Source organism: Antrostomus carolinensis, unplaced genomic scaffold (genome assembly GCF_000700745.2).
Source record: "Antrostomus carolinensis isolate BGI_N321 unplaced genomic scaffold, ASM70074v2 scaffold5921, whole genome shotgun sequence".
Taxonomy (NCBI): domain Eukaryota; kingdom Metazoa; phylum Chordata; class Aves; order Caprimulgiformes; family Caprimulgidae; genus Antrostomus; species Antrostomus carolinensis.
The window spans coordinates 1-26,144 of NW_010293374.1; the positions used below are offsets into that span (position 1 = coordinate 1).

Here is a 26,144-nt window from a genome sequence, read left to right on the forward strand (position 1 = left end):
AGACAAGTCCACAGTGCAGTTCCTCACAATATGATGTAAATATACTCTTCAATTAAGTAAATGGTACACCTTAGAAACTTCTTTATGGTGAGGGTGACAGAGCACTGGAACAGACTGCCCAGGAAGGTTGTGGAGTCTCCTTCTCTGGAGACATTCAAAACCTGCCTGGATGCCTTCCTGTGAAATCTCGTTTAGGTTCCTGCTCCGGCAGGGGGATTGGTCTAGATGATCTTTTGAGGTCCCTTCCAATCCCTGACATTCTGTGATTCTGTGCTAGCAACTTTACTTACTCCTTTTGCATAGTCATTAAGGTACAAAGTTTAATATGTCACATACAATTTCTCAGTGAAGCATTGCATTATTAATAGGTTCTCATTTGAATGTGCCTTGAATGCAACTATTTTAAAATTTAAGCATAAGTATGATTGCACTGTTAGAGTATTATTCCATAAAATTGCACAATGACATTTCTTTAAAGAAAAATAAATATTCTGTGATCTCAATCTGTAGGCACGTGTCTGTAGTTGTATATTATACACACACACACACAAAGTTTTTTGTATATCTGAATCAGAAGATCATCTAATAGCTCATATATGCTGTATTGTCTGGTGTACAAATGATTTATAGAGCAAAAGCTCCTTTAGACCTGGTACCCAATTTTTCCCCTAGACATGCAAGGTCCTGCTCATAGGAAGGAATCTTAAAGCACTAAGCTGTCAAGCCTACAAAAAAAAAATTATGCAGGCTTAATTGATGACTACAAAAGGATTCTAACTAAAAGGATTTGGTCAAATAGCTGACTTCCTTTCCTCCCCTCCTTTTCTGGGTAGTCAAAAGTATTGCTCTATAATGAAAGCCATTATTAAAGGACTAGAAACGTGAGAAAAGCTGAGTATGTAAATTCTGTAGGTGTGTCTGAACAGCTGAAACTGCAGCTATTAACCATGATCAGTGTTGTGCTACAATTTCTTTATAAATCAGTTATAGATTTAGCAAATTATTTTTCTTTATAGTGGAGAGTGGGTTTTTTTCATTCAACTAATTTCTAATGTAAGCAAATTTTACTCTCATTATAAGGCCAGCCCTGTAAAGAGTCAGTCTGATGGATGAAAATTTTGAACAGTTGTGATCATGTAAAAATAAGAAACTAAAACTGAAGTTCTCTGTCTCTGACTTGGTTTAGATACCACTCTGATAAGTCGATGCTTTGTATCCCTACTTCAGTTCTATTTGCACAACATATTTTTCAAAACCATTGTTTACAATTATTTTCTATAATTCGTGATAATTATGATGTACATGATAGATAAATACAGCAAAGGGCGAAGATGTACAAAATTCAAGCAGTTAGCCAACAGTCTGTTTCAATAGCTTTTAGGCACCCACATGTCTTTAAAGACTGTGATTGCAAGTTTACGTAGCACAAATTTCTTTTAAGCTAATTTCTTTTGGCTAAACAAATAATGAAGAGCTAAACCGCACCAGAGAGCATTCAAGATAATGAAAACCATGCCTTTGGTTATTTTCTCTGGACTTTATTTCCATTTGAAGTTCATTTTTATTCTCATTACATATTTCATGGTTAGAAAGCTGGAAGAGGCCATTAGATTATTTAGCTGGAGCTTCTGTATAATGTAGGTTCTTAATGTCAACCTATTATTTATATGTTTAGCTTGTAACTTCTATACAATGAAAGAACAAATAGAATGTATAATTCATATAGTGTTTTTCTGTAAAAGTATTTCTACTGAAGAATACTTCTATTAATTTCAGATTTGCAATGTCACTTTATTTTAAGATCCCAGTGGAGTTTTAATCTTGTGTTTTAGCTCTTAAAATAATTTTAAACTATTCTGGCAGTAGTAGAAAAAAGGCTCTTGGGTACAGAGCTTAGTTGTCTAATTTCTAAATAGTTTAAATGCTAAGCCTGTAAAATAAATTATGTATAGCTTGAATTTAAATGAATAAAGAATACTAGTTTGGGAAATAGCTTTAATTTAAAAAGAAAATGATGGGGGTTTATGTAACTCTCAGCTGGGAATGCATTTGTTCACAAAATAGCTATTTGTTGTTTTGAAAATTTAGTTCTGCTTAAGCTACAGGCTCAATAAGAAGCCAGCCCACAGACAATTTCCATATAAGAGCTAAGCCACTGATGCACCTAGTTTGGCTGGCTTAGTAAAAAAAAAGACTGTAAATTGACTTCTTGTAAAATGTGCCTCACAAAAAATTAATGCGTGCGAGGTAGAAATTGTGGGTATTTTCTTCTCCCTTCTACTCCCATGAGGTATAAGATGCCAATTAGTGTACAGGCACCACTGTAAGCACTGAAAACCCGTCTTTTGTGCATGAGGTTCCCAGACCTTCATTTTTTTGGCTGTTTTTGTTTGGTTGGTTAGTGGGTTGGTTGGTTGGTTGGTTTTGGTCTTTTTTTTGTCTCATGCTATACCATGGAAGAATAGTGAAGCTGCTGGTTTTGATCCATAGATCTTTCACTTAGACACTGAAATCTCTTCCTCCCCCTGCTTGTAGGCTTGGTAGCCTCAGAGCTGTGCTGTAGCCAGTCTTCCACAGGGTGTCTTTGCCAGGCTGCCTCCTGACCTACATCAGCTGCTCCTGTGCTGTGAAGAAGGTTGCCCTTCTTTAGTCTGGCTGGTAGGAAGACAGCCTCACCGCAGGGTCCTCCTCTGCCTTTTTCCTACCCCAGGGGCAGTGTGGCCACAGTTTTCTGCACAAAAGGGTGAGTTATTCTTCAGATGTGTTCAGCCTTCTCTGCACATATGTATTTGAGGGTGCCTTTCCTAAGTACTAAGTTTCTAAGTTCAGTTTCACTTGCGTGACACCAGGATCTGTGCCATTGTTGCTACTTCTCTATTTTGAAATAACATTTCTCAGGCTTCAGCTTCTTTTTCCCCCTTACATGCCAGTTTGACTCTTAGGACATTCATTAGGGCTTGGTTGCTTTGTTGTGTTTTTCTGGGGTGGGGATGGAAGGGAGTTACTCTTCTTTGAGGTGAACGTCCTTCACTTCAGGTGTTTGGTTAAGCCTTCTGTTCACCATAGGGCATCCTCTGCCCTCACAGAGACACTTGTCAATAAAGCTGTCATTGGTTTTGGTGGGTGAATGTTTTCCTGATATGATCAGGAGTATGTTTGGAAGAGGGAAACATTGCCAAGAAATTTGGACCTGTGTCACAGAAGAAAACCATCAGATTGTGATGTTAGGACACTGATCATTTTATGCAAAACCACAATATGAAAAACTCTGTATCCCATTACAAGGCAACAATGGTTCTAGGACCAACTCCTACCTTAGGGTCTGCTTACAGCTGTACTTTTTGTTTTCCCAGATAATGCAGCTATCTGCTTCAAAGGGACAGTGAAGAATGAAAAAGAGGAAGGACTTTTTAACTTGACTTTTTAACACCTGTTTGCTAAAAACTGTGTGTATAGGCTGTGCCATATGCATTACTCCAGAGTACTCAAAACTGTTCTCTAATCCTTTTAACTGTGTAACTCCAGAGGTATTCTAGGAACTTTTTGTACCTTTCATACTGGATATTTTCAGCCTGGGGTTAGATTTTTCTACCATTGAGTATTTTATTGGCATTACTTACAGATCAAGAACTACTCAGCTCTTAGAAAGAGTACCGGCATTTGTCCTGAAGGTTTTGCCATGCGTGAAAGGGAAAAACAGTGTTATTTCTATTGATTCGCCTTCAGACCACGTAGCAAATTCAAAGAGAAATAACTAAGTGAAGAGAAATTACTAAGTGGCAGAAGGGAACAAGAAATATGTTCCTGGGCCTCAATCCGAAAGGTCTTGGCGTCTTATGAATGTCAAGTCTGAAAATGAAAAAGCGATGTCAATAAACCAGTGCCTTTGCATTGCTGGTTGGCAAGTTCCCTCACTAGCTCTTGCTGTCCTTCCTGTCAGGATCTGTCACTGTGAGGGAGATGATGAAAGTCCCCTCATCACACCATGTCGCTGCACAGGGACCCTGCGCTTTGTTCATCAGGCCTGCCTGCACCAGTGGATTAAGAGCTCTGACACGCGCTGTTGTGAACTCTGCAAGTACGACTTTATAATGGAGACCAAGCTCAAACCTCTTCGGAAGGTATGGTGCTTTTGAATTTAATTACACTCAAGTGTCAAGTGGCCAGAACAGCTGTGCAAAATGCTGGCACAGTTAAAGAAACATCTGCCTGTCCAAAATGGCTTTGTATTTGCAGTTGTTAAATCAGTCCCAGTGGTTTTATTTCTACATTTAAGTTAGTTAATTTACAGAGGCAGAGGATTTGGACTAAAGACTCTATTTCACCATACATGCAATATGAATGCACAAATAATAGGCTTTTGTATTTAAAATTTTTATCTTCAGCTTTTTGTTATTGGCTGATCTGCTTATTTTTAAGCCACTAAGAAACCTTACTCATCATGTTTTGCTCCTGAATAACACAGTCCAGTTCACCCAGTAATTTTTACGTTGAGCCCATAACTTCTGGTTGAGAATGACATGTATACCAATGCAGACATAGCAGTTATAAAGTAACACAGTCAATCAATTTAGCTGCATCTGTTCTAACTGTTACACTTGTGGGCAAATTAATCACTCGTACATTAAGATTAGTTAATGGAATCTAAACTACAGGGCGACCTTGTATCCTGAAAGTCAAATGTACACTATCCGTGCTCATCTGTTTTCCAGGATAAATCAATGTAATGGTACATGGGTTTTCAGTATAGGGAAGGAGAACAGTTTGTTAAACATATGTGGCTTTTGTTTTCTTTGGAGTGAATCATTTCTCCTTTGATTTTTTCCTAAAAATGCTCTTATCCTTTTTGGGTTTTGTTGCATCTTTGAAGTTTGAGTTAACCTAGAATAGGGCAAGTTTTGATTTAAAATAAATTTCAGTGTGAGAACCCTTGAAAAATCTGTAGAAACTATTAGCTTATAACTAGTGTATGCATATGTACAAGTGCTTAGATGGCAAAACACATTTTGTTTTTTTCAGCTTTGCAGAGGTAGCAGTTCAGAGAAAGGAGAGCAAATGAAATTCCTTCTCATTTCCTATCCAGACAAATTATCTAGTAAGTCCCTGATGATAAACCACTTTTGAAGAGAGAATGGGGATTGATTTGACAAGCAAAGCTTGTGATAGGAAAGGACACAGTTCTCAATTGCCAGGTAGATCTTGTCAGGTAGACTGGAAATTGGAACAGATGTAAATAAAAAAACTGATGGCTAAAAACTTAATTATATTGACTTAGTTTTTAGTAATTGCAGATAAATTTTAGCTAATGTGACAGGAAGGAGATAATTGTATAAAATCCCCTGCCTGTAGCATACCTTTTGAGGTTTTTTTCTGTATATGCATTTCTATTTTCAACACAAATTGCTTTAACCTTCCATCTAACAAATACACTTGCAATACTTTTCCCAAGAGAATATAGAATTATCAGTATTTTTAACAAATGCCTCTTCCTGATTGTGTTAGATAATAGATAGAGCATCTTTTAAAAAATTGAATTTTTAAAAAAAATAAAAGGGGTGAAAAATGTGCATAACTGTTGATATCAGAGGTAGACACCTTTAACTGTGTGTGTCTCTTCATTGCTGCTCCTGTCCCTTTTTTCTTTTTTGTTAATTGAAATAAATTAATGGAATACTGACGGATTTAGAGTGGTAAGGTAATTCCTGGAAGTATGTTGCTTCTTAATTGAATGATTTCCACCTTATTCATCTTATCATTGGTTCTCAGGTGAGGTTTTGATTTCTGGCATAGCAAAGATGAGCCTCTTCTTTCAGACAGGATATTTTTGTTTCTGCTCAAAGTATTACTCAAATTTAGTATATCTGCCTGACAATAAATGCTGAGAGCATTATCCCCTTCAAATGCATTGCTAACACATATTTATCTATATAGTATGGACCCAAAGTCTAATTACAGATCATTTTTTATAATTTACACCCATTTCAGAAACCAAAACTTTTCCAAAATTTCCAAAATTTTCAAGTTAAAACCAGTTATCCTTTTGCATTTATAGCATTCAACTGTGACACCCTTCACGTGTGCCAAATAAGTGTATGCACCATTGCCATTGTGCACAAATTTACAAAGCACTAAATGGTTTACAAGAAGCAGTTTTGTAAACCAAGCATTTGTAGCAAAGACAAGGTAAGGGAGGACAGAGCGATCTTCAAGAGACCTGCTGGGTAGTTATAGCTGACTGGTAACTTTTCACCCAAATATCTTCTATAAAACTCACTGAAAGTACTGTTTTGTCAAAACATGCATTTTGCAAAAGTGGAAGGTTCCAGTGAAACACTGTCAAGTTTCTTGTAAGCTTTTATGGAGCCCAGAGCCTCAGCTGTGGTACATTCCCTAGGAATCCAGGTTTTCAGAAGACAGCATGAAGAGTGGTTACTAGTGATCACAGTGCTATGGGACAGGCAGATCAGAAAGCTAAAGCTCTCCACAGTCCTGTCTCCTTGTTGCAGGATCTGAAAATCACTACAGAGACCTTAGGACTTCCAGACCTTCCTGAAAGCTTTAGGTTTTGCTGAGGCTTCACTATGTACTAGACTCAGAGTCTTCAGTCTCCAGCACTAAGCCCAGCCTGGCAGCATTGAGTTAAAATTTCCCAAATTTCCTAAGGATGGAAAATGAGGAATTCTCTGGTCATAATGACAAGTACATTAAGAGCAGTGGCAGTTATATCTGAAAATGATGCAATTCTTATAAGCTTTGGCATATGCCAGGTAGAAACAGCAAAATTGACTAAAAAAAATTATTTATTTTGCTATTAAACTTTGAGGAATTCTGAAAACAGATTTCATTTCCATGTTTCCTGAAGAAAAGACCACAAATTTGGTTCCAACAGAAGAGTACCTATTCATTTCCATAAGAAACTCATTTTATTAAAAAAGACTGGAAATTTCCCCTAAAGTGAAAGTTTCTCACCAGCTCCAGAAGATGCTATTTCCATGGCCATTAGACCTGGATTTGAAGTGGCATTCTTTAAGTGAAAGTGTCACATCTTTCCACCATCAGTTTTGATTTTTAATCTCTGACTTTGCCATGATGTGAGATTCTATGATTCTGTACTTTAGGTCTTGACTGTGCATTGCTTCTTTATGATTAATTTTATCATAATAACTTTGTAACATTCCAAATGCTGATCTCCTGAAGGGAAAAATTACAGACCACAGGACTTAATTATAGGTATCTATATTTTTTTTCGCAGTATCACAAAAGCAGAATTTAAGTATAAAGCAAAATATTTGACTCCACTGATGAATTACTATCTTTATTCATGCCTCAGTCTTTCATGCACCCTCAATGTTTCAGTTTTTTATTGAAGTCTGGGGTTTAATTGCAAAATCATGTTTGAATATCATGTCATACAGCTGTTAGCACCTATAAGTGACAATGTGCAGCATACTAAGTTAACATAAATCAAGATACTTCTATTAAATCAATAGTTTTGTGCCAATATGCAACAGTTATTTAATTTTAGAATCCCTGAAAGCACCAGACATCAAATAAAACTTAGTTTAATCATTTTGGTAAGTCTTTGCATTGAAGTAATCCTTTTAAGCACTGATCAACGGACATTGCAAGTGTTTCATGTATTTGAACAGGTCTAATCACTTGGCTAAATATAAATTTAGAGATTAATTGTTAAGCATTGCTTTCTTTTTCATGCTCTCTGTTATGTTTATCTAAGGTTATAAACAATACAGTTGCATTTGTAGCTGTACCTTTCAGCATTTGCAATCTATAATGCAGAATTTCTTATTTATATAGTGACTTTATTTATCATGGAAGGAATTAGAAAGTGGCAAGAAGCTTGTGTGAGTTCCTTATTGAGCTCTCTCGGGTAATAGCTTCATCCTGAGAAAACAAATTCTTTAAAAAAGATGTAAACCTGGTAAAGTAGGATCAGCATTTTGTAGCTCCTGAATTTGGTGTTTGAAGACAGTAGAAACAGGAACTGAATGAAAATACTGTGAGTATGAAATGGATTAAAGTGTCAAATTAAAGGCACTTAAAATGCAGAAATATCTTCAAATGGAGATATCTCCACACTGTCTTGCTATACTTCAAAATACTTTTTATATTTCATTGCTATCCATTTAAGATGTCTGGTATCCGATGAGATGCTTTACTTTGATACATTATTCCAACAGATTATTCTGTGGTGTTAGATATGTCTATTTTCTCTGCTGATTTTATTTTTGAAATTATTTACAAATAATGTCTTATGTGAGGCATAAGAAATATTGCATATTGTTACCATGTCATTACTCTTGGTCATTAAGGAAGAGTGAGTTGACTTTTTGTATAGAAAAGCATTATGCACTGGCTAAGGTTGATTTTCTTCCTGAATTCCTCCCTTAAAAATAGAGGATTAGGACTGTTCTTTTAGAACAGAGTGATAATTTTCAGTTAAATTAAACAGAACAAAGCCAATCTTAAAATACTGATAATGAGAGAAACTTTATCTTCTTGTTTATTTTGAATGTGTACATCTATCTTCTAAGTGTTTACTCCTCTTGTGTCCTGTATTTGTTTATATACTGATAGATAGCACTTCTGTATCGGATATGAGGTGCATTTGGCTGGGTGTTACACTCTTGAACTCTGTGGAATTTCTTGTGTACCCAGCTGCTCTCATCAGAGGAGAGGGCAGGAATGCTATCTCTCCTCTTGGTATCATTTATTTTATAAATAACCAGATTGTAGTAAGAGTGATAAAATGTCCATGCCAGCTTTAACTCCCATACAAGATTCAAAGGTTTAAGTCTCAGATGGAGACAGGTGGTTCATGACTGCCCAGAGCAGGGTATTTAGGTTCTGGAGAGAAGCTGTGGAACTGGCGTAACTCAAATTTCCATAGGAAGCAAAATCCAGTTCAAGCATATCAGTGCCCCTTTGTGGTAGGATTAGATATTAACTAGTTAAATCAGTCTGGGGAAGATTTCAACTGTTTGGTATGATGCTGATTTAACTATTGGATCAAAAGCAAATATTTAGTTTTACTATAGTAGGTTAAAGATACCCTGTTTGCAACAAGACCATCAGATCTGTAGGAGCTGTGTAACCAATTAAAATGGAGAGTTTGAGCCAACAGACGACTTGTGGGTTAATGCCCAGCTGTAAGGCAGAGAAATCAGCAATTCCACAGGCTACTTTAAAAAAAAAAAAAAAAAAAAAAAAAGAGAAACCCCTGGGAAGCAAAAAAAAAGAAATTCCCCAGGGACCTTAAAAAAAAAAAAAAAAAAAAAAAAAAGTGAATCACCTGTGAAGCATCAGAAGATAATTAGAATGCTGCTCTGAGAGCTATTGTAGACAAACGGAAAGTCTACAGCAAAATATTTAAGTCCCATTTCCCTCCCAGACTTAATGTTTCACTCTCAAGCAGGGACACGTCTGCTTCTCCTCCCTCTATTGGAGTGAAAACTGTATGGGGAGCCTTTTTTAACAAAACAGTCATCACCTGCACTATAAATCCAGCCATTAGAACCCTTAGCTAATGTGTGAAGAGTGCCAGATTCAGCTCCCTTCTATGTACTCAATGCAGTCCTATAGAAAGAGTAAATCTTAAAAAGTATGACTGCTTGGAGGAATTCATTCATAACTGGGTGCTTTGTGGATAAATCTTTTTTTCATAAAATCTGGTAGCATGCATGTTACATTCAGTGATGTGGATTAATCATCAACATTAAGGGTATTGATTTATTTTTGGTTCAGTGCTAGCTGGATAATTCGTATTTACATTCCTTATTTAAGAATATGGCGTTCACTCCTGAAAGTGATATAGCCTGTAGAGACATCTTTGTGCAATCCTGCTATGAAATCAAAGGTTATAAACCACTGCCATTATAAACCACTTCTCCCACCAGAGCAGACAGTCAGAACTAGAAGTGACCTGCAGAGACTCCCAGGAAAAAAAAAAGAAACTTTGAGCACTCATTACTGTATCGCTTGCTGTTTACTTCTTATTGCCCTGTGCTGCGAAGTATGAACCATCTGGCTTCTTCATCAGTTTTCTAATAAGGCTCATGATAAGAAGTGATAGCTAATATTGCATAGGTCAGGTAACATTGACTGCTGTGAGATTAGTTCTCTTTTAACCCAATTTGGTGAATACTTTGCAGTCCTTAACGGAGGAGAAGATCCTACATTTCCTTTTGATTTCTGGTGCAGCAGCACAGCGTTGTCAAGGCAACCTGCTCCCCTGTTTTCTTTCTTCCAGTAAACTGTCTCAAAACATCACTAGCCTCAAATCATTTCTTGTAATACGTGAGGTCAGACACTCCACCAGTATGCACAAAGGCACAAAGCTATTACTTTCTTATTGGCTATCATGTCATTATAGCAAATAACTTCGTGCTCAAGGGAGAATGTGTGTATTAAAGCTTTTAAGGTAAAAATAATTCTATAGCATTTATATCCTGTTGTGATGCCTTGAGGATGCAAGGGACTACTTTGTTCAGACCGTTGTATTCCTAGTTTTTGAGAGAGAGTAATAGAGCATTACTACTAATTTATCTGTATATAGATAACATGCTATAGTTTGCAGAGTAATGTTGTCTTGCATTTTGTGCTGTAACAAGAATACCTTTACTTCTACCTTTCTTATCGTAGTAGAATTTGGGTTAGCTTTCTATCTTTATATTTCTTTCTCTTCCATTCAACACAGCTTTTATTCACACAGCTGTTCCAGTTCCCATGGATTTCTGACTAGAGATGCTGACCTCACACCTTGAAACCATCATAACATACCCCTAGGCTTGCAAGAAGCCATCTTACTATGGTACTTTCCTGGGACTCCCCCATGAGCAGCATCCTTCCTGAAGGGGGAACAAGATGTTTTTATTGTCATTGCTTTGAACTTGCATTCTTTTAAGAAGCAAACAAAAAAATCTTATACCAGAAAATTAAATGAAAACGTTTCCCCTTCTAATTAGCTGCTAGTAACCAAATTTGCTACTTCTGCTGCTTGGTAGCATTAACAAAAGCAAAGGGAATTCAGAAGATTGTGCAGCTCCGGGTATTACTGGTGTTATCCACTATTGCACAGAACCATGAACATGAGCTCTGGGAGGTACAAATCCTTTTGTGCTTTCTGAGGCTGAAATAAACAACTGGTCTGAGCTGTATTACAGATGCAACTTGCATCAAAAGGTTTAATGTTAATTTTATTTAAAAGGTCCTACCCTATCCTGCAGTTTTTCAGCCTCTCAGTTATTTTTAAGTATTTGGAGTCTCTCTTTCATTTTTTTAATTTCAGCCCTTTCAGTGTTCTGTTTTTACAGCTTGGGCTCATCAACAGTTATAACAGAGGAGGAGCTGGTAGCTGAAGCATTGAAAATAATTAAGACAATCTCTTGATAATGGCTGTACAGCTAAAAAAAATATAAATGGAACGGTGCCCTTAGACAAAATGTATAGCTAGTAATATAAAATTTAAAGAGCATAATCAACCCAAACATTGACCTAAACCAGTCATTGTTATTAATGGACTTCTGTAACAATGCAATTTTGAATCTAGGGATTTTACCAGCTCTAATAGGAGTGGGCTGCTATTCATGATCTGATTAATGTGTGTATTAATCTCTCACATAACTAATGCAGACAATTTTACCGTGATTATTTGCCTCAAGTTTATTTTGCCTGGGAACTACTGATGTGAGAATGATCTGAACTGAGTTTTAGTTTACAGGCTGATGTTTGCTTGTTGGTGGAACACATGCAAAAAATGGCTTCTCTTGAACATAGTAATGTTTTCTTGAACATAGAAATATGGTGCTTGACTTAAATTATGATAAAATGGGATACTTATCAGTTTATCCTGTATATTTTATTATTTTGGTGTTAACTGATTTTTATTCCTGTAGCATTTTATTAAAATTACTTGGAAAAAAAGATACTTTTCCTCCAGGTATTTACATCTTTATTCATTTGCTCCAATTTGTATGCGGCAAAATTGGAATGTATGGCATTTGTTGGAGATCTTTCAGAATGAATAGTTTTCCTCAGCTCTTTGCTAGAGCACTAGGCTGTAGTTTTGTGTTAATTACTGTAGCCTTTCGTCAGCACAGATTTCCTAATTTCATTTTTATTTAATCGGATCAAAAGAATCTCTCTCGTGGGAAAATTAAAAGACAAAGAAAGTAACTGTAGTTATTCATTGGGAAATCAGTATTCTTGATAAAGTCATATTTGTAGATAATGAAGTGCATCAGCTCCTTTTTTAAATCTTGGTTATATGGCAAGTTAGACAGATGCATATATAGTGTGTATGTAGTTGCAAAAATAAGATATCTAGATATGGTTAAACAGAAATATATTTAGAAGTATCAGGGGTTTGGTATACAAAGACATTTAAACCAAGCCACATCTTTGTAATGATTCAGACTTATTTGGTTAAGGGAAGCTCAGAAGTTGAGTTTCATTTTCCATACAATGTAGTTAGGTTGCTCTTACAACTTCAGGAAGAAAATAATGACCATATTAAAAAACAAAACAAAACAAAACAAAACAAAGCAAAACAAAAAAACCCCTATTGTTCAAGTTCACTTGTACTATTAATTTAATGGGTATCGGCGGCAGGGAGAATTGGTAAGAGCAGCTTTAATCTATATAAGTGAAGGATAGAAAATGAGATTAAAAGACAGACAAGATGTTCTTGAGGTTCATCCAACAGTAATAAATGGCTACTCTTCATTCAGGGACTTTCAGGTATGTCCATTTCCAGTCAACTGTATTTGTTTTCTTGCAAGACTCCTGAGCCCCCTAAGGTACCTTTGTACCCTTCCTTCCTCCACTTACTGCTATACTTATCTTCATTTCTGTTAGGACACATGATGATGAAAGGCCTTGGGCTGTAGCGATATAATATATGCTTCTGTAGGCCAGGTTGCACATTAAGTTCTCCAGGTAAATGGCTTTAGGTTTTGAGTCTGTAAAATACAAATTGGAACTCTAAGGAATTTTACATATTGGAAAGAGTAAAATGACTATTATATCAAATGGGAGAATCAAGGACATGATCAGCAAAAAAAAAAGACCAAATACATTTAGTAGAAGACAGTAATGAGAATTTTCATGCTTGCACTAGTGTAAGAGAAGGCAAACTTAGATGAAAAATATTCTCCAGGTGGAATAACTAATATTCTGTTGTAACTCCTGACGAAGACTCTATAGTCAGCATTTATAACTACAGTGAAATAAATAGAAAGTATATTTATTGATTTAGCTTTTCAGGTGTCACTAGTTTTATTTCATCAGCTCTAATTTTGAAATTTTCAAGATACTTCTCAGCAGGCTAGAAATTTGATATAGAGGAAATTAAGCAATGTGATGAATACCAAAGAGAAGGTGATTCAAGTAAAGACTCTCTACCAAAACTGTGATCATATATTATGATCTAGGAACTATGTCTTAAGTTCTTAAGGGAACAGTTCTTCAGAAAAATTTCACTTTCATTGGACAAGGCTGAAGGAAGTGGAGAGGTATACAACACTATCTAATAGGGTGTTGATTTTCCAGCATGTTGCTATCCACCTTTGTCTCTAATGTCTCTCCTTTTCCTATTTCTCCCATGCTATCCCAGCTTTCTGTCCACATCCATCACACTATTTAAGGCCAAAATACACTCAAGTGTGCAAAGGGAGCCTGTGCTACTTAGTATTCAAAGACAGAGATTGTGCCACAGATTGCTGGGAGATGGTTTGTTATGGCTGCTGTAGTGGAGGAAAGACCTGTGGTTGCTTTGACCCCAGCACAATCCATCCTAAATCCAGCACTGAGCATGTGTCACGACTGCTTTTGTATTGCTCATAGAGTGCATACCACAAAATGCAGCACACCCACCTGCTTTGCTTGGAAAATGAAATCTCAGTTTAACTGGTCTTGCAGGAAAATTATGATCTGTGCTTTGTGGTACAGTAGTTTGATTTTTATTTTTTTGTGTGTCTAAGTTAATGTTGTTTGAGACCTTAACTGTGATTTAAAGGCATTTCCTACTTAGTGACTGTGCAGGAAAATGTCATGCTTTCAATTAGATGTGCTGCTCTTATGGAAAGACAGAGTAGACAGGTGGGAGATGACTAGCTGCAGAGAGAATAAAAGTGGCACACAAACTAGATCCATTTGATAGAGAAAATGATTATAGAAATACTGTAGGAGAGCAGGTAACAGCAGCATCTGCTTTTGTTCTTGACTAACTGTGATAAAGGTTAGTGGAGACATAGATTCTTCCCCTTACTTTCTTGCTTCTTCATGGGTTGCTCTCGTGCAGCTTGTTTTTTGATTTTTGAGTAATAAAAGCATATGCCCAGGCACCTAAGGTAAATCTTTTCTAGAGTTCTATATGTGTACCAGGCATTCCCCATAGTTTTTACAAGCTTTGCATTATGGTGATAGTTCACTTCTGATCGGTCACTTAATGTTTCGCCTATGGTTTATCTGTCAGGATTATCTTATCTATAAAGTAGCTGAAGCGTAATATGCTAGGAGATAATGATCTTTTTCTTAAAAATCTTACACACAAGACAAGAAAGGAAACAACTGTAAAAGAGAAGCTCATGATAGTACCAAATGCTGATCATGTAGACCTCTGTTGAAGAAAGAGTTGGTTAATGTTGTTTCAACATTCAGAGGTGATGCTTGGAAGGTAAATGTTTTGTAGAGTACGTTTGCATTCTATATATTGATGTAAAATAATTTCTAGCAGATAGGAGCTAGGAAGAAGCTCCTGATATGGAGAGATTATGCCATAATTACTTGCCATGGTGTTTCTTGCATGTTTCTCTGAAGCATCTGGTATTGGCCTCTGTCCGAGACAGAGCGTTGGGTGAGAGGGACATGAGATCTGTCTATTCCTGTATTTCCAAAGCTAACCTTTTTTTTTCTTGGGATGATTATGATGCAGGTACTGAAGTTCGTCTAGTTGGTAAATGACAAGTATGCTCAATAGTACCTCCAGAGTGCAAAACCAGCTACTTCATTGTAGAAATGATCTTCTCAAATTACTTAATACCACTATTTTACACTTTTTAAGAGTCTGCTAATTGATGACATACACATCTGAAAACTGAATAAGTTTGTGAGGAGTGCATACAGATTATAGCACAGAAGTCCAGCTCTTTTAATTGTCACTTTAAAAAGAAATATAGTGCTGTCTTGATTTTGATAAAACTGAATTATTACTTCTTGGCAGATGATAATCTTAAGGTGTTTATCAAAGTGAGATTTTTCATTATGTAGTTCTTTTATTACTCTAGGAATGCAAATCACAGATAAAAGTTAATTTAAATGTGTTTGCTTTTAGAAATGCACCCATTTCTAGTTTAGTTTTAAACTTCTAATAGGTGTTTTAAGTACACAACAGACATAAATTTGAAATCCAGCCAGGTTTGTTTAGTGTCACCTAGGGACAAAAATAGATTTTATGTACACTTCAGACAAGTTTGCTAGAGGAGGATTTGTACCAGCTCGTCTAATGAGCTGACTAGGTCAAAGTAAGGTTGTGCATATGCTGCACCATATGACATGGGATTTTAAAATTTATTTTATTTTTGTGATTAGTGGCTAATGTAGCAGGGGTCTAAGTCTGATCTTCTATTCTTGATCCTTAGAAGAGTTTCCTCTCTGGGTTGTATCTTTTGACAAAAGGCAATGACAGATACGTTTTCTGTGAACCTGCTCAGTTCTTCCTATCTGAATGTGCTCTGGATGTGTTTGGGGAAAAGAAAGCGGAGGAGGTGTTTTCATGGCCCAAGCCCTTCTCTTTCCAGCCATCAGACCTGGCACATTCTGTTCAGCTATATGAGGGGCACTCCTCATGTTGGCAAGGGATGCAGTGAGACATGCCTTGTCCTTCTTTAAGATGCAGTCCCTCAGGCACAGGCTGCGACCATATGTTGTTTAGATAGTGCAGGGTGGCCCAAAATGCTTTTTTTCAAATTATAAGGTTTGAAGTCTCATCTCTGTTCAACACTTCAAATCTGCATGAGGCTATTTCGTTCTTTGGACATGTGTGTTGGCTCTTTGTCCCTTATTACTATTATTTCTTCCTCTTCCACCCAATGCACAAATTCCATTCCTGCAAGTTACCTTTGCAGCTGCTTTCCTCCAGCTGGTAGGTCGATAGTAGTGAACAGTTTACTGTGGAGCCTGAGGCAATTAATGCTGCAACAAGTGACCAGAAAAACCCTCCCTAAACCACAGAAAATAACACTGAGCTACCTGCTCAGACTACCGACATATCTTCACTGCTCGGCTCAGTTCATCACACACTCTTCCACGTCTTAAGAGGTTTTTTCAAAAGTGCTGACTAGGTCCTTCAGGCCTGGTTTGAGATAAGAGAGGTGCTTCTCTGTATATTCCTAGATACATAACTGTGCATATGTATTCCTAGAGACATTAACTGCATAATGCAGTTTCTACAACAGCCCCTAGTAAATAATTTTAGCCTTCATTTTGCAGGCATGATTATTTCAAGATAGAAGTTGGCTCAACGTCTTTCTTTAGATTGTAGAATGAATTCAGAAAATGTCGAATGATGACTTTAGCTCTAGGTGAGAACAGATGGAAGTCCTTCCAGCTGTGGGTGCTGTTTACATTACATTCGTTGTCATTTCTTTTTTTGCTAAGTGATGGATAGGGAGAAAAATGTCAAAATGGGAAAAACATTCAATATGAGCAATGTCATGCCTGTACCAGATTCCCCTGTCAGGCCTTTTTACATGCAATTCTTAAAAATAGGGTTCCTGAAAATACCCAGGAATTAAAGGTCCAAGAATTCATAGTATATTGCAAAGCAGCCCATTAACTTCACTTTCAATTTGGCAGCCTCAGTGATGAGCCCCTCTAGGAGAGAGCTGTGAATCTGCAAACCTGCAGTAGATACGGAGTAGGTTCAGGAAATCTGTGCAGACAAAATTTTGTAGCCAAAGTGACAGAAGATTACCACTAGCAGGAGGCAACATGCGGATACAAAATGGGGATGAGGGCAGGCAGAGAGTAAATCTACAATCTTGAAGGTGGGGAAAGGAACATCAGCAGCAAATTTTGCAGAGTACAATTCGGTGGTGTGGTAACAGCTTTTGTATGAGCAGTGTGAAGCTTTTGGTTCTGCATTTAGCCGTCATGAAACCGCTTTGCGACAAGCCTAATGTATAAGAGGGAATTAAAATTGCAGATTTACTTCTGTCTATAAGAAAATGGGCTGGATTGGGATCTCTAGAGTATGAAGCAGCATCCTCACATGTGCAGACAATCTGTTTTCAGAGGATATTAAAAAAAATCCATATTTATTTGTTGCATATTGATTAACCAAGTTTTTATTAGAAGTGACATGCAGGGAGGCGAATTGTGGCCCTTTGAAATAAATATCAGGGATTTTTACAGACTGTGTTACAGGAAAGGGAAGTAGTTGGCTCCGTATGACTTAGATATTCTATGTGAGCAGGCTATTATTTTTTTTCCTTTTAAAATTTTTTTCTTTCCCCAGAAGACTTATGACTGCATTTCATAATTGCATGAGTACGTTATGAAATCAGTAACTATTCCCTTTAAGTTTCAGAGCAAGATAGTCTAAGAAACAAAACTAAAACACCAGGTAGAATCCTAGAACAGTGTACAGTTTTCCAGCTGACACTTTCAATATTATTACAAACTTCCTTGGCAGCAAAGCATAGGAATTCAGGCTGAGGTGCACATCGTGTTTTAGAAGTACCTGTAAGTAGTAGTTGCGGTAGGAGGAGCGTTTCTGGTTGCATTTACAGTCTGGCTTCTTCCCTTTGACACTTGGTACATTCTGGCTTCTTGGTAGGAACCTCTGAGGCAGGTAGACAGTCTCCTACCACCCTCCAGTGGTTTGCAGAGCACAGTTCAAGTGTAATGTTCAGAAAGCTTATTCAGAAAATAAAGAGGCTTGGAGGTATTTCAAGCTTTCTTCTCGGGATACATATTGTTGCGTTGTGGATTTGTTTGGTGACTTGTGTAAGAGGTTTGTGGTTGTTAGATGTTACGAAGTGTTTTAGCACACCTGTTCTGTGGAGCATAATGATATTCATGCAGTTGCTTGTATTTGCAGGACATTAAACCATCTGCATCTGTGATGATCTTCAGTCTGTCTTTGTATAGCTGCCAGGACTAAGGAATCTGTAGGTGGTGACAATCAGATGTACGACAGTGAAGGGCTGCTTCAGAGGAGGCTGGTCAAAAGCTACAGTGTTTATCTGTCAGTTTAGTGGTTTAATAATTTGCAAGTCATTATAAATATCTCCTCTGGCTGTTAAAGTCTTCCATTTTTTTTTCTCTTATTCCAGTCCCTAGAGCACCTTAGGCCTATTAGCATGTAAGTTTCCAAAGAAAATTGCATCTGGGCACTTACTTTTTTGTTATTTTTCTGGCATGGCTGTGTCATCAGCCTTGTGGCTGTACATTTTTCCAGATCACTGATGAAGATAATAAAATGTGATGCAATTTATTTTTATCTTGCCATCATATAGTGAATGTAGAGAACCATGAGAATTACGGAAGCTTCAAAATACAGCACGGGTGAATCTGTCGGTGGTTAAGGAGGCATTGGTGTGCTGTGTGACATGGTAGCAGCTGCCAAACTTACTCAACTTGGGCTATATTGAATCCTAGACTACATAGCACAGTAGAAGGAGCTGATGCTTTCACTGCTCAATCTATCATTGTCTCATAGACTTTGCTATGGAATTTCAATCAATTTTTATTTCACGTAACAGTGCTTTTATGCAAGTAAGTCTGTGCTAACATTAACAGTTAAATTTTAGATTTAAACCTATTGCAAAAATCCTAAAATAGTGAATTACACTTTTCTGTTCCAGGCCAACTTAAATTGCTGGTTTATCTACTAATATCACTCATCCAGTAGAGAGTGACAGTAGTCACATAGTGCTCTCTGTTCAGCCAAATTGAAATACATGAGCAGGACAAGAAAATTACCTCAGCTACCACAGGGATCACCAGGAGGGGAGCACAAAGTTTAATTGAATTTCCCCTTTTGAGCACAGCCCATCATGACTGGAGTAGAGAACTGGGACTGCAGCTAGGGCAGGCTGAAACAGAAGCACGGCTTTGGGAGACACAAAGAGTTGTAAAATGCTCTCAAGCACTCTGATCCCCTTGCATCTGTACCTGTGAGCAGGAGTCTCTCCTTGGTCCTTTCTTGTACCCCAACGGGGAGTGTGAGGTGCGCTGCACAGTCTTCCAGTTCCATAACAACCCACGTACTCTGATGGCCTCTCCCATTCTCCTGACAGCCAGCCTGTTTCTGGTGTGGATATAATAGACACACAGGCATGCTGTCTTGTGGGAGAGGAAAAGGGGACAGAGAGAGGATGGAGAGTCCAATAGGCCTTGTCTTGCTTTCTGGCTGGATTTGATCATGGGATGTTAGCAAAAAAGGCCTACTTTAGCCCATTTCCACTAGCTCCCACTCATGTTACACCTTTCTTGTAAATCTCAGCTAAAGTTTGAGAAGTTATTCCTTTATTTACCTATTTACATTTAGAATAATAGGACCAGCATTATTCTTCTTTGACTTTAAAATTCCATATGAAAAAACTTTATTTGACTGGGCATTCAGATCAGCACTCTAAGGCTTTTGTGTATGTCATGGAGAGTAAAATGGCTATGATGAGACTACAGGTATACATAGCAATGAAAATTTAGCACAGAATTTTCTTTCCACTAAACCAAAAATTGTAGCATCAGAGTTGAAATGACATTTTCTTTATGTTCAGCATTGACCTCCCACACAGCATCCAAATCTAAGTGAAGGGTTAAGGTAAAATCCTTTCTTCTAGGTGGACAAAGACAACTTTTTCTTTGGAAAGAAAGTCTGTTGCAAGGCTTGAATTGAATTTTCACTGCAAAAAGGATGAAAGTCTCCAGGTCAAATGCTGTGTAACCTGGTGACTGTAGTGATATGATAAGACTGTGATGATAGTGCCACAGTCTATCTGATCTGACATCTGAATATGACCTACATGAACTACAATGAACATAAAGTTCTGGGATTTTTTCTTTCTTTTTTTTTTTTTTTAAATGCCTCCCACTTTTCCAGGCTGCTAGACAAAATCCAGCAAGCTTATTTTTCACTCCTAAGTACATGTCTCAGGAATTGAAATGATGTATCAGGTGGTAAATAAGTTGCTAGCTCTGTCTCTTTTTGTATTACTCAGGAAATATTTCAGTTCTTCTAAACAGTTATTTAAGCCTTGTGTTCATAAATTTCTGGCAAAGGCTAGAAAATGCTCCAGAGATTGTGTTTTGAGGCAACAGCTCTGAAACATGCAAGCTTTAACTGCCATTAAAAAATGAAATTTGTTTGGCCTGGTGTGTACTGCTCTAAAAGAAGGATTTCTGAGAGTTAGCCCTCTTGGTGACATTGCAGTGGTATTCCTCAGCTTTTGCTTGGTTGTGCTCTATAGAAATGTGACCTGACAGCAAATAGTGCTCAGACTAGAAGTATGGCTCTGTTGGTTCAGGTAAAAGTCTAAGCATCTAGCTTAGATGTCATTTTGACCCAGCCTTAGCACACCCTGAAGCTGTCCCGCTGGCAGTGCCAGGATGTGTGGATGCTGCAGCACACTTCAGTCCTGCATCAGCATGGCTGCAGAGAGGTGGCACTGCTGGACTGTGTTTTGTACGTGTTGCAGTCATCAGATGCTAGCAACCGACTCTGGGATTATTCATCGTTATCGAGACATTTTGCTTTTAAATATATTCTTGCATCTGTTTTCAAAGGCAAGCATTTTAGTAGAGAAGGGTTTTATTTTAAAGAAGTGCTGAAAAAAAGTCTTCACGAGCAAAATTAAAAACAACAACAAAAAAAATCACCTCAAGAGTTGCACTGTTCAAATGCAGAGAATAGCCTAGTTCATTTTCGAATAACCTTAGCTTCAGCTAGGATTTAGTGTCACAATTCACAAACGTGTGCCTGGAAGTTCCTCCTTGCATTACTGACCCTGTTTGAGTGCTCTCATGTACAATCATTTCCACATAATCATTTTTTCAAGTTTATTGAACTTAATCCTCAATGCAGTTGCATTTCATGTTTTTATTCTATGGGAAAGCTGTTCCACAACTGCATTCCTCTAATTTTAAGTGACTGAGAATAGCTGAGAATAGTTTAAGTAAGTATTACAAGCTAAAGTTTGGGGTTTTTCCTTTTCTCATCACCAGAAGTGTGCATCAGGTAAAGTTAAAATAACTATATAGCTTTTTACCTGTGTATTAACATGTTAGGGCTGTACTGCAATGACATTACTTTAGATCTAATTTACAAGCAAACAGAAACAGAACAGAACTCTTAATTCCTCTGAATCTGTGAAAATGAGATAATCGTAAATTTTACAGTGACAATACCCATACTACTGTAATGTGTATTATAAAAAATAAAAGTGTATATAAGTATATATATATATAAAAAATAAAAGTGTCAAAAAATAAGAATGTAAATGTGTATTATAAAAATAATTCTATTACAGCATGCTTTTTTGGTAGGAAGAGCCAGAGTGGGCTAATCAGTTTCTTGTAAAATTTTACAAGTCCGATTTTTTTAAATTACTTTTTTGTTTTTATTTGCAGTGGGAGAAACTACAAATGACAACAAGTGAGAGGAGGAAAATAGTTTGTTCAGTCACATTCCACATCATTGCAATTACCTGTGTTGTTTGGTCATTGTATGTTTTAATTGATAGAACCGCTGAGGAAATTAAACAAGGCAATGATAACGGTAAGCATCTTTTATCTTCTTCAGTCTTGTTGATATGCAATGGATGAATGTGAGATGCAGCTACGTAACCAATCACATTTTGTTCTTAAGCTCACTGATATATGGCTGTATCAAATGCTTTAATGCAGAAGTAATGAATGCATCAGTGTTAAAAGCTTATGTTATGTCCCTGCAGAGACACTTCTACCTTGTGTAATCATTACAACAGCTTAACTAGCCTGCTGGTTCTTCTTAGGTTAATCTCTCATTATCTAGATATTTCTAAAGCTCAGACAAAAAGATAAGTCAAATTCAAACAGCTCAGTGCAAGTTCAGGTCATAAAACAGCAATGTATTTCTATTACCTACTTGAACCTTGATATCCTGTAAAGACATGATAGAGCCCTTTCATCAACAAGCTTCCTAATACAAACTTCCAAGAGACTGTGTTCCAGTTGTGTTAGGCCTTCTTGTGGGACCTAAGTAGCATGAAAAGCCATTCCTCTCTCCTTTCAAATAGAATATAATTGTGAATGTCCTTATTCCAGTTGTGTTTATTGTGAGGGTGGCCAAATGCTGGAACACAGAGGCCATGGAGTCTACATCTGTGGAGGTACTGAAAACCCAACTGGATGGGTGTAACTGAATGCATGTATAACATAAGTAGGGGGGGGGTTGGCCAATACTTACTGTATGTGGAAACTATATTGCAAACTGAACTACTGTTTTTCATTTCAAATCTAAATTTATTCAGTCTAAATTCAGTCTTAAATATGAACATGATGATGAAGAAGACAGGAAGCTTTTGAGTTTTGATGTGAATTGACTTTAAGAATTAGACAGTAGAATGACAAAGGTTTCCAGCTTTGTGCTCTACTCTGAAGTTATGAAAACAAACCAAAACACAACAGGCAGAGTTTTGTGCCTTGCTAGTTAGATAAATATTTGATGATATTCCTGACACTTGTCTTTCTTGCCTATGAGGAAAATATGTAACAAGCCTCAGTAAGTCACAGACAAATGTATAATACAAAGTTTTGTTTTGCATTCCTTCTAAATGGGTAACCCTGTTTTTCATCTGAAAAAACTGGCCCTGAGGACAGGACTAGGCATGGCTTTGAACTTCTATTTATGAGTACAGCTACATCACCCTACTCATTAAAAAGGGGGAAAGGTATGTCTGTGGATTAGGTAAATTTACACAACAAAAAAGCTAATGTGAATTTCTGTTGTTATATGGAATGCATAAGAATCACATCAATTAATAATGGGAGGCTCAAAAATTATTTATGATTTGCATAGAATTCAGTATTTGCCAAATGTAATGGACAATTCTCCACACTAAAAAAAATGGACAAAGAAATGCCTTGGGCTACTTACAACATGCAAAAATAAGTGTTTGTGAACTCTTTTGCCCCAAAATTTGCAGTAAAGTACTTTTACAGAATCAAACGTATTTTGGGAAAGAGAGGAGGGACATACATGCAGTTTGCTTTTTTCTCTTTTCATTACCTCTGTTTAAAAGGGAAATGCAAAAAAGACAGGGAACACTGAACAGGAAAAAATTTATTAACATATTTTGAGGAGAAAAACTGAAATCCCTGAATAATAATATATAATAATGTATAATCCCTGAATAATAATAATATTACTGTTTGTTAATATTGTGTAAGTTTAACAATCCCTCTTTTACATGTATCTCTCAAATTATTTAAAGGGATATTTTTTTCTTCTGATGAAAGCATTTGATGCAAATAAATAAAAACGTAAACCTCTTAATTGGTAAACCTGTCACTGGTGTATAGAAAGGACAATTTAAAATATATTTTAAATATTCTAGAATTTATATGGCACCAGTGGTAGAGAATTAAGTTTCACATAAATTTGCTCAGCTTGAAGTAACAGGTTTAGGCTTAGCTGAGCTTTGTCTCTTCTAATAAAGCTCGAGTCTGTGAAAATATGGTAATCCTGGAACATACTGAAAGGTACAAAATTCACTGTGCCATACCAGTTAAGCAAAATGATGCTTTCTGTATTACCATGGAAGAAGCAGCAGCACATCTTTACTTCTAAGAGGTAGAAGAAACTCTGAAGGAAAGCTGAGCTGTTTATTCAGCCTTTTTCTTCTGAGCTCAGCACTCCAGCTGTGACTTGCTGGTTCTCTGTGTCATTACCCACTGATGTGGTTTAGTCAGATGCATACCATACTGTTTTCATAATTAAGAGCAAAAAGAGACTGTGATTTTTAAAAAAAGTTACTAACAGGGGAAAAAAAAAGAAAAAGAAAAAGAAAAAGAAAAAGAAAAACCACATCACTGGATATGACACCTTAGCTAAGTATTCTTTGTTACTTCCTTTTGTTCCAAGAACAAGAAAGGCATGACAGATGTTTTTGTGAACAAATTTAACAAATATAAAATAACTCATTCCTGGCAAATTCAACTAACCAGAGTAATAGGAGCTAGGAAAACACAAAGATATTTACATGGTCTTTGTATGCCTTCATTTTGCTGCAGATTAAGAAAAAAACCCCACAATTGGCTAGCACCATCACTTAATACATTGTTACCATTTCTAAGTACTGTTAAACAATTACTTCAAACATTTTGTGTGCTTTTGCAGTAATTAATATTCTTCTGGTCTCTGTTTATTTAATTAAAAGCCCAGTTCCTATGTACTTAACAGTAAAGGGGACACTTAGATTGATGAGAGTCACACATGGCTAAATGTAAAGACTTGCTTTTGAGAAGTCCAGGTTACCAGGTCTAGGAGTCAAGACTGGCTCCTTGCTGAAGCTCTTCTGCTGAGTTCCAAAGGAACACAGATTGCTTTCCTGCCTGTGGCAAAAATTTCTTTCTTGTGTAAAACTTGGGTAAGACTCACAAATATCACCATGTTGTTGTGATATATCACCACTGGTTACAAAAAGCATCTGCAAGGCACCTTGAATACTACATTCAGTGAGCAAAATATTATTCAAAGACCTTCCATACAGGACCAACAGGCCTATTCAGATTGTTCAGACTGACAGCTTAAACACTGATCCAGAGGTCTGACTCTTGCATATAGCATTCAACATTTAAATATGATGAGGCAATGTGTAATAGAAAGGCTGGTAGCTGTTCCTTTATGTTAGGCTACTGAATGGTTGAAAAAAAACAGATGCTGTGGTATGAATTGAGAAGGCTGTTCCCAATACAACATTAATTTATTCTGTTAAAATCTTAAGACTACATTTAGGCCAAGACAAATAATTTTAACATTATTCGTAGTATAACCAAGTTCAAATGCTCTCATCTCTAGATTTTTTGTGTTAGCAGCCATGTGTTTTTCTGTATCAATGTTATTGTTCAATGCAATGAGAAAAATAAGAGCAGATACACCAAAAACTGTAAAGTTACTCTTTTTTTAGTACATAGGAATGTAAGTTCTGCTTTTTGATATAGATGTGTTCAGTGGGGTTCCACAGACAGCAGGAAAAAGAGGCCAACAAAGGCAGGTGATGCAGGAGATGAGAATGCTTTCCACTACTTTTTTTTATTATACCCTGGCTTCAGGATGAAGCTAGGACCAGGTAACAGTATTGTAAATGCTCGTGTTCTAGATACTCTAAACAATGTTGTGCTTCTAGCATGAAAAAAAAAAAAAAAAAACCAGTTGTTGAAGAGGTGCATAAAATTTCTAGGTATCTTTTTATCTTGGTTTTGGTACTTGTATTTTTGCTTAAGCAAGCTATTGAATATGAGGATATTACCAAAAAACAGTAAAATGTTTTGGTTTGGTTTTGACTATATTGAGTATTATGCTTCTTTCATGATTAGTGACCTTGAATTTCTTATTTGAAATGCTTGTTTCTTATTACTGTAGTGCAGATGTAGTTTCTCGGCTGGCCTATGGGATAGGAAACAGCCGCTCTCTCCTACTTGAGTCATAACTACTTCAATAGTATATACATACCTGGGTATTCTTAGCAGGTGGCTTCTTCTCAAAATATTTTAATGATATTCAGTACTTGATGTGCATTGTATAACAATGGTAATAAATATAAACATTTTATTTCGAAGGTGTCCTTGAATGGCCATTTTGGACAAAACTCGTTGTGGTGGCCATTGGATTCACAGGAGGCCTGGTCTTCATGTACGTGCAGTGTAAGGTTTATGTTCAGCTGTGGCGCAGGTTGAAAGCCTACAACAGAGTGATCTTTGTGCAGAACTGCCCAGACACCGCCAAAAAACTGGAGGAGAAGAACTCTTTGTGCACTCAGACCTCGGACGTCAAGGATGCAGTGGTGGTGCCAGTAACACAGACAGGTACAAACTCTCAGCCAGCAGCTGGAGAAATGACATCTGAGGTCATGCCAGTTTGA

General features: G+C 36.9%; 1 protein-coding gene across 1 annotated transcript; it reads left to right on the forward strand.

Moving 5' to 3' along the window:
- The first annotated feature begins 3,836 nt into the window (after positions 1–3,836).
- On the forward strand, positions 3,837–26,144 carry LOC104518819 (E3 ubiquitin-protein ligase MARCH1). The gene is made up of 3 exons (XM_010177234.2): positions 3,837–4,121; positions 21,652–21,799; positions 25,843–26,144. Exons 1-3 carry the CDS (start codon positions 3,837–3,839, stop codon positions 26,142–26,144), a joined length of 735 nt encoding a protein of 244 aa, XP_010175536.2.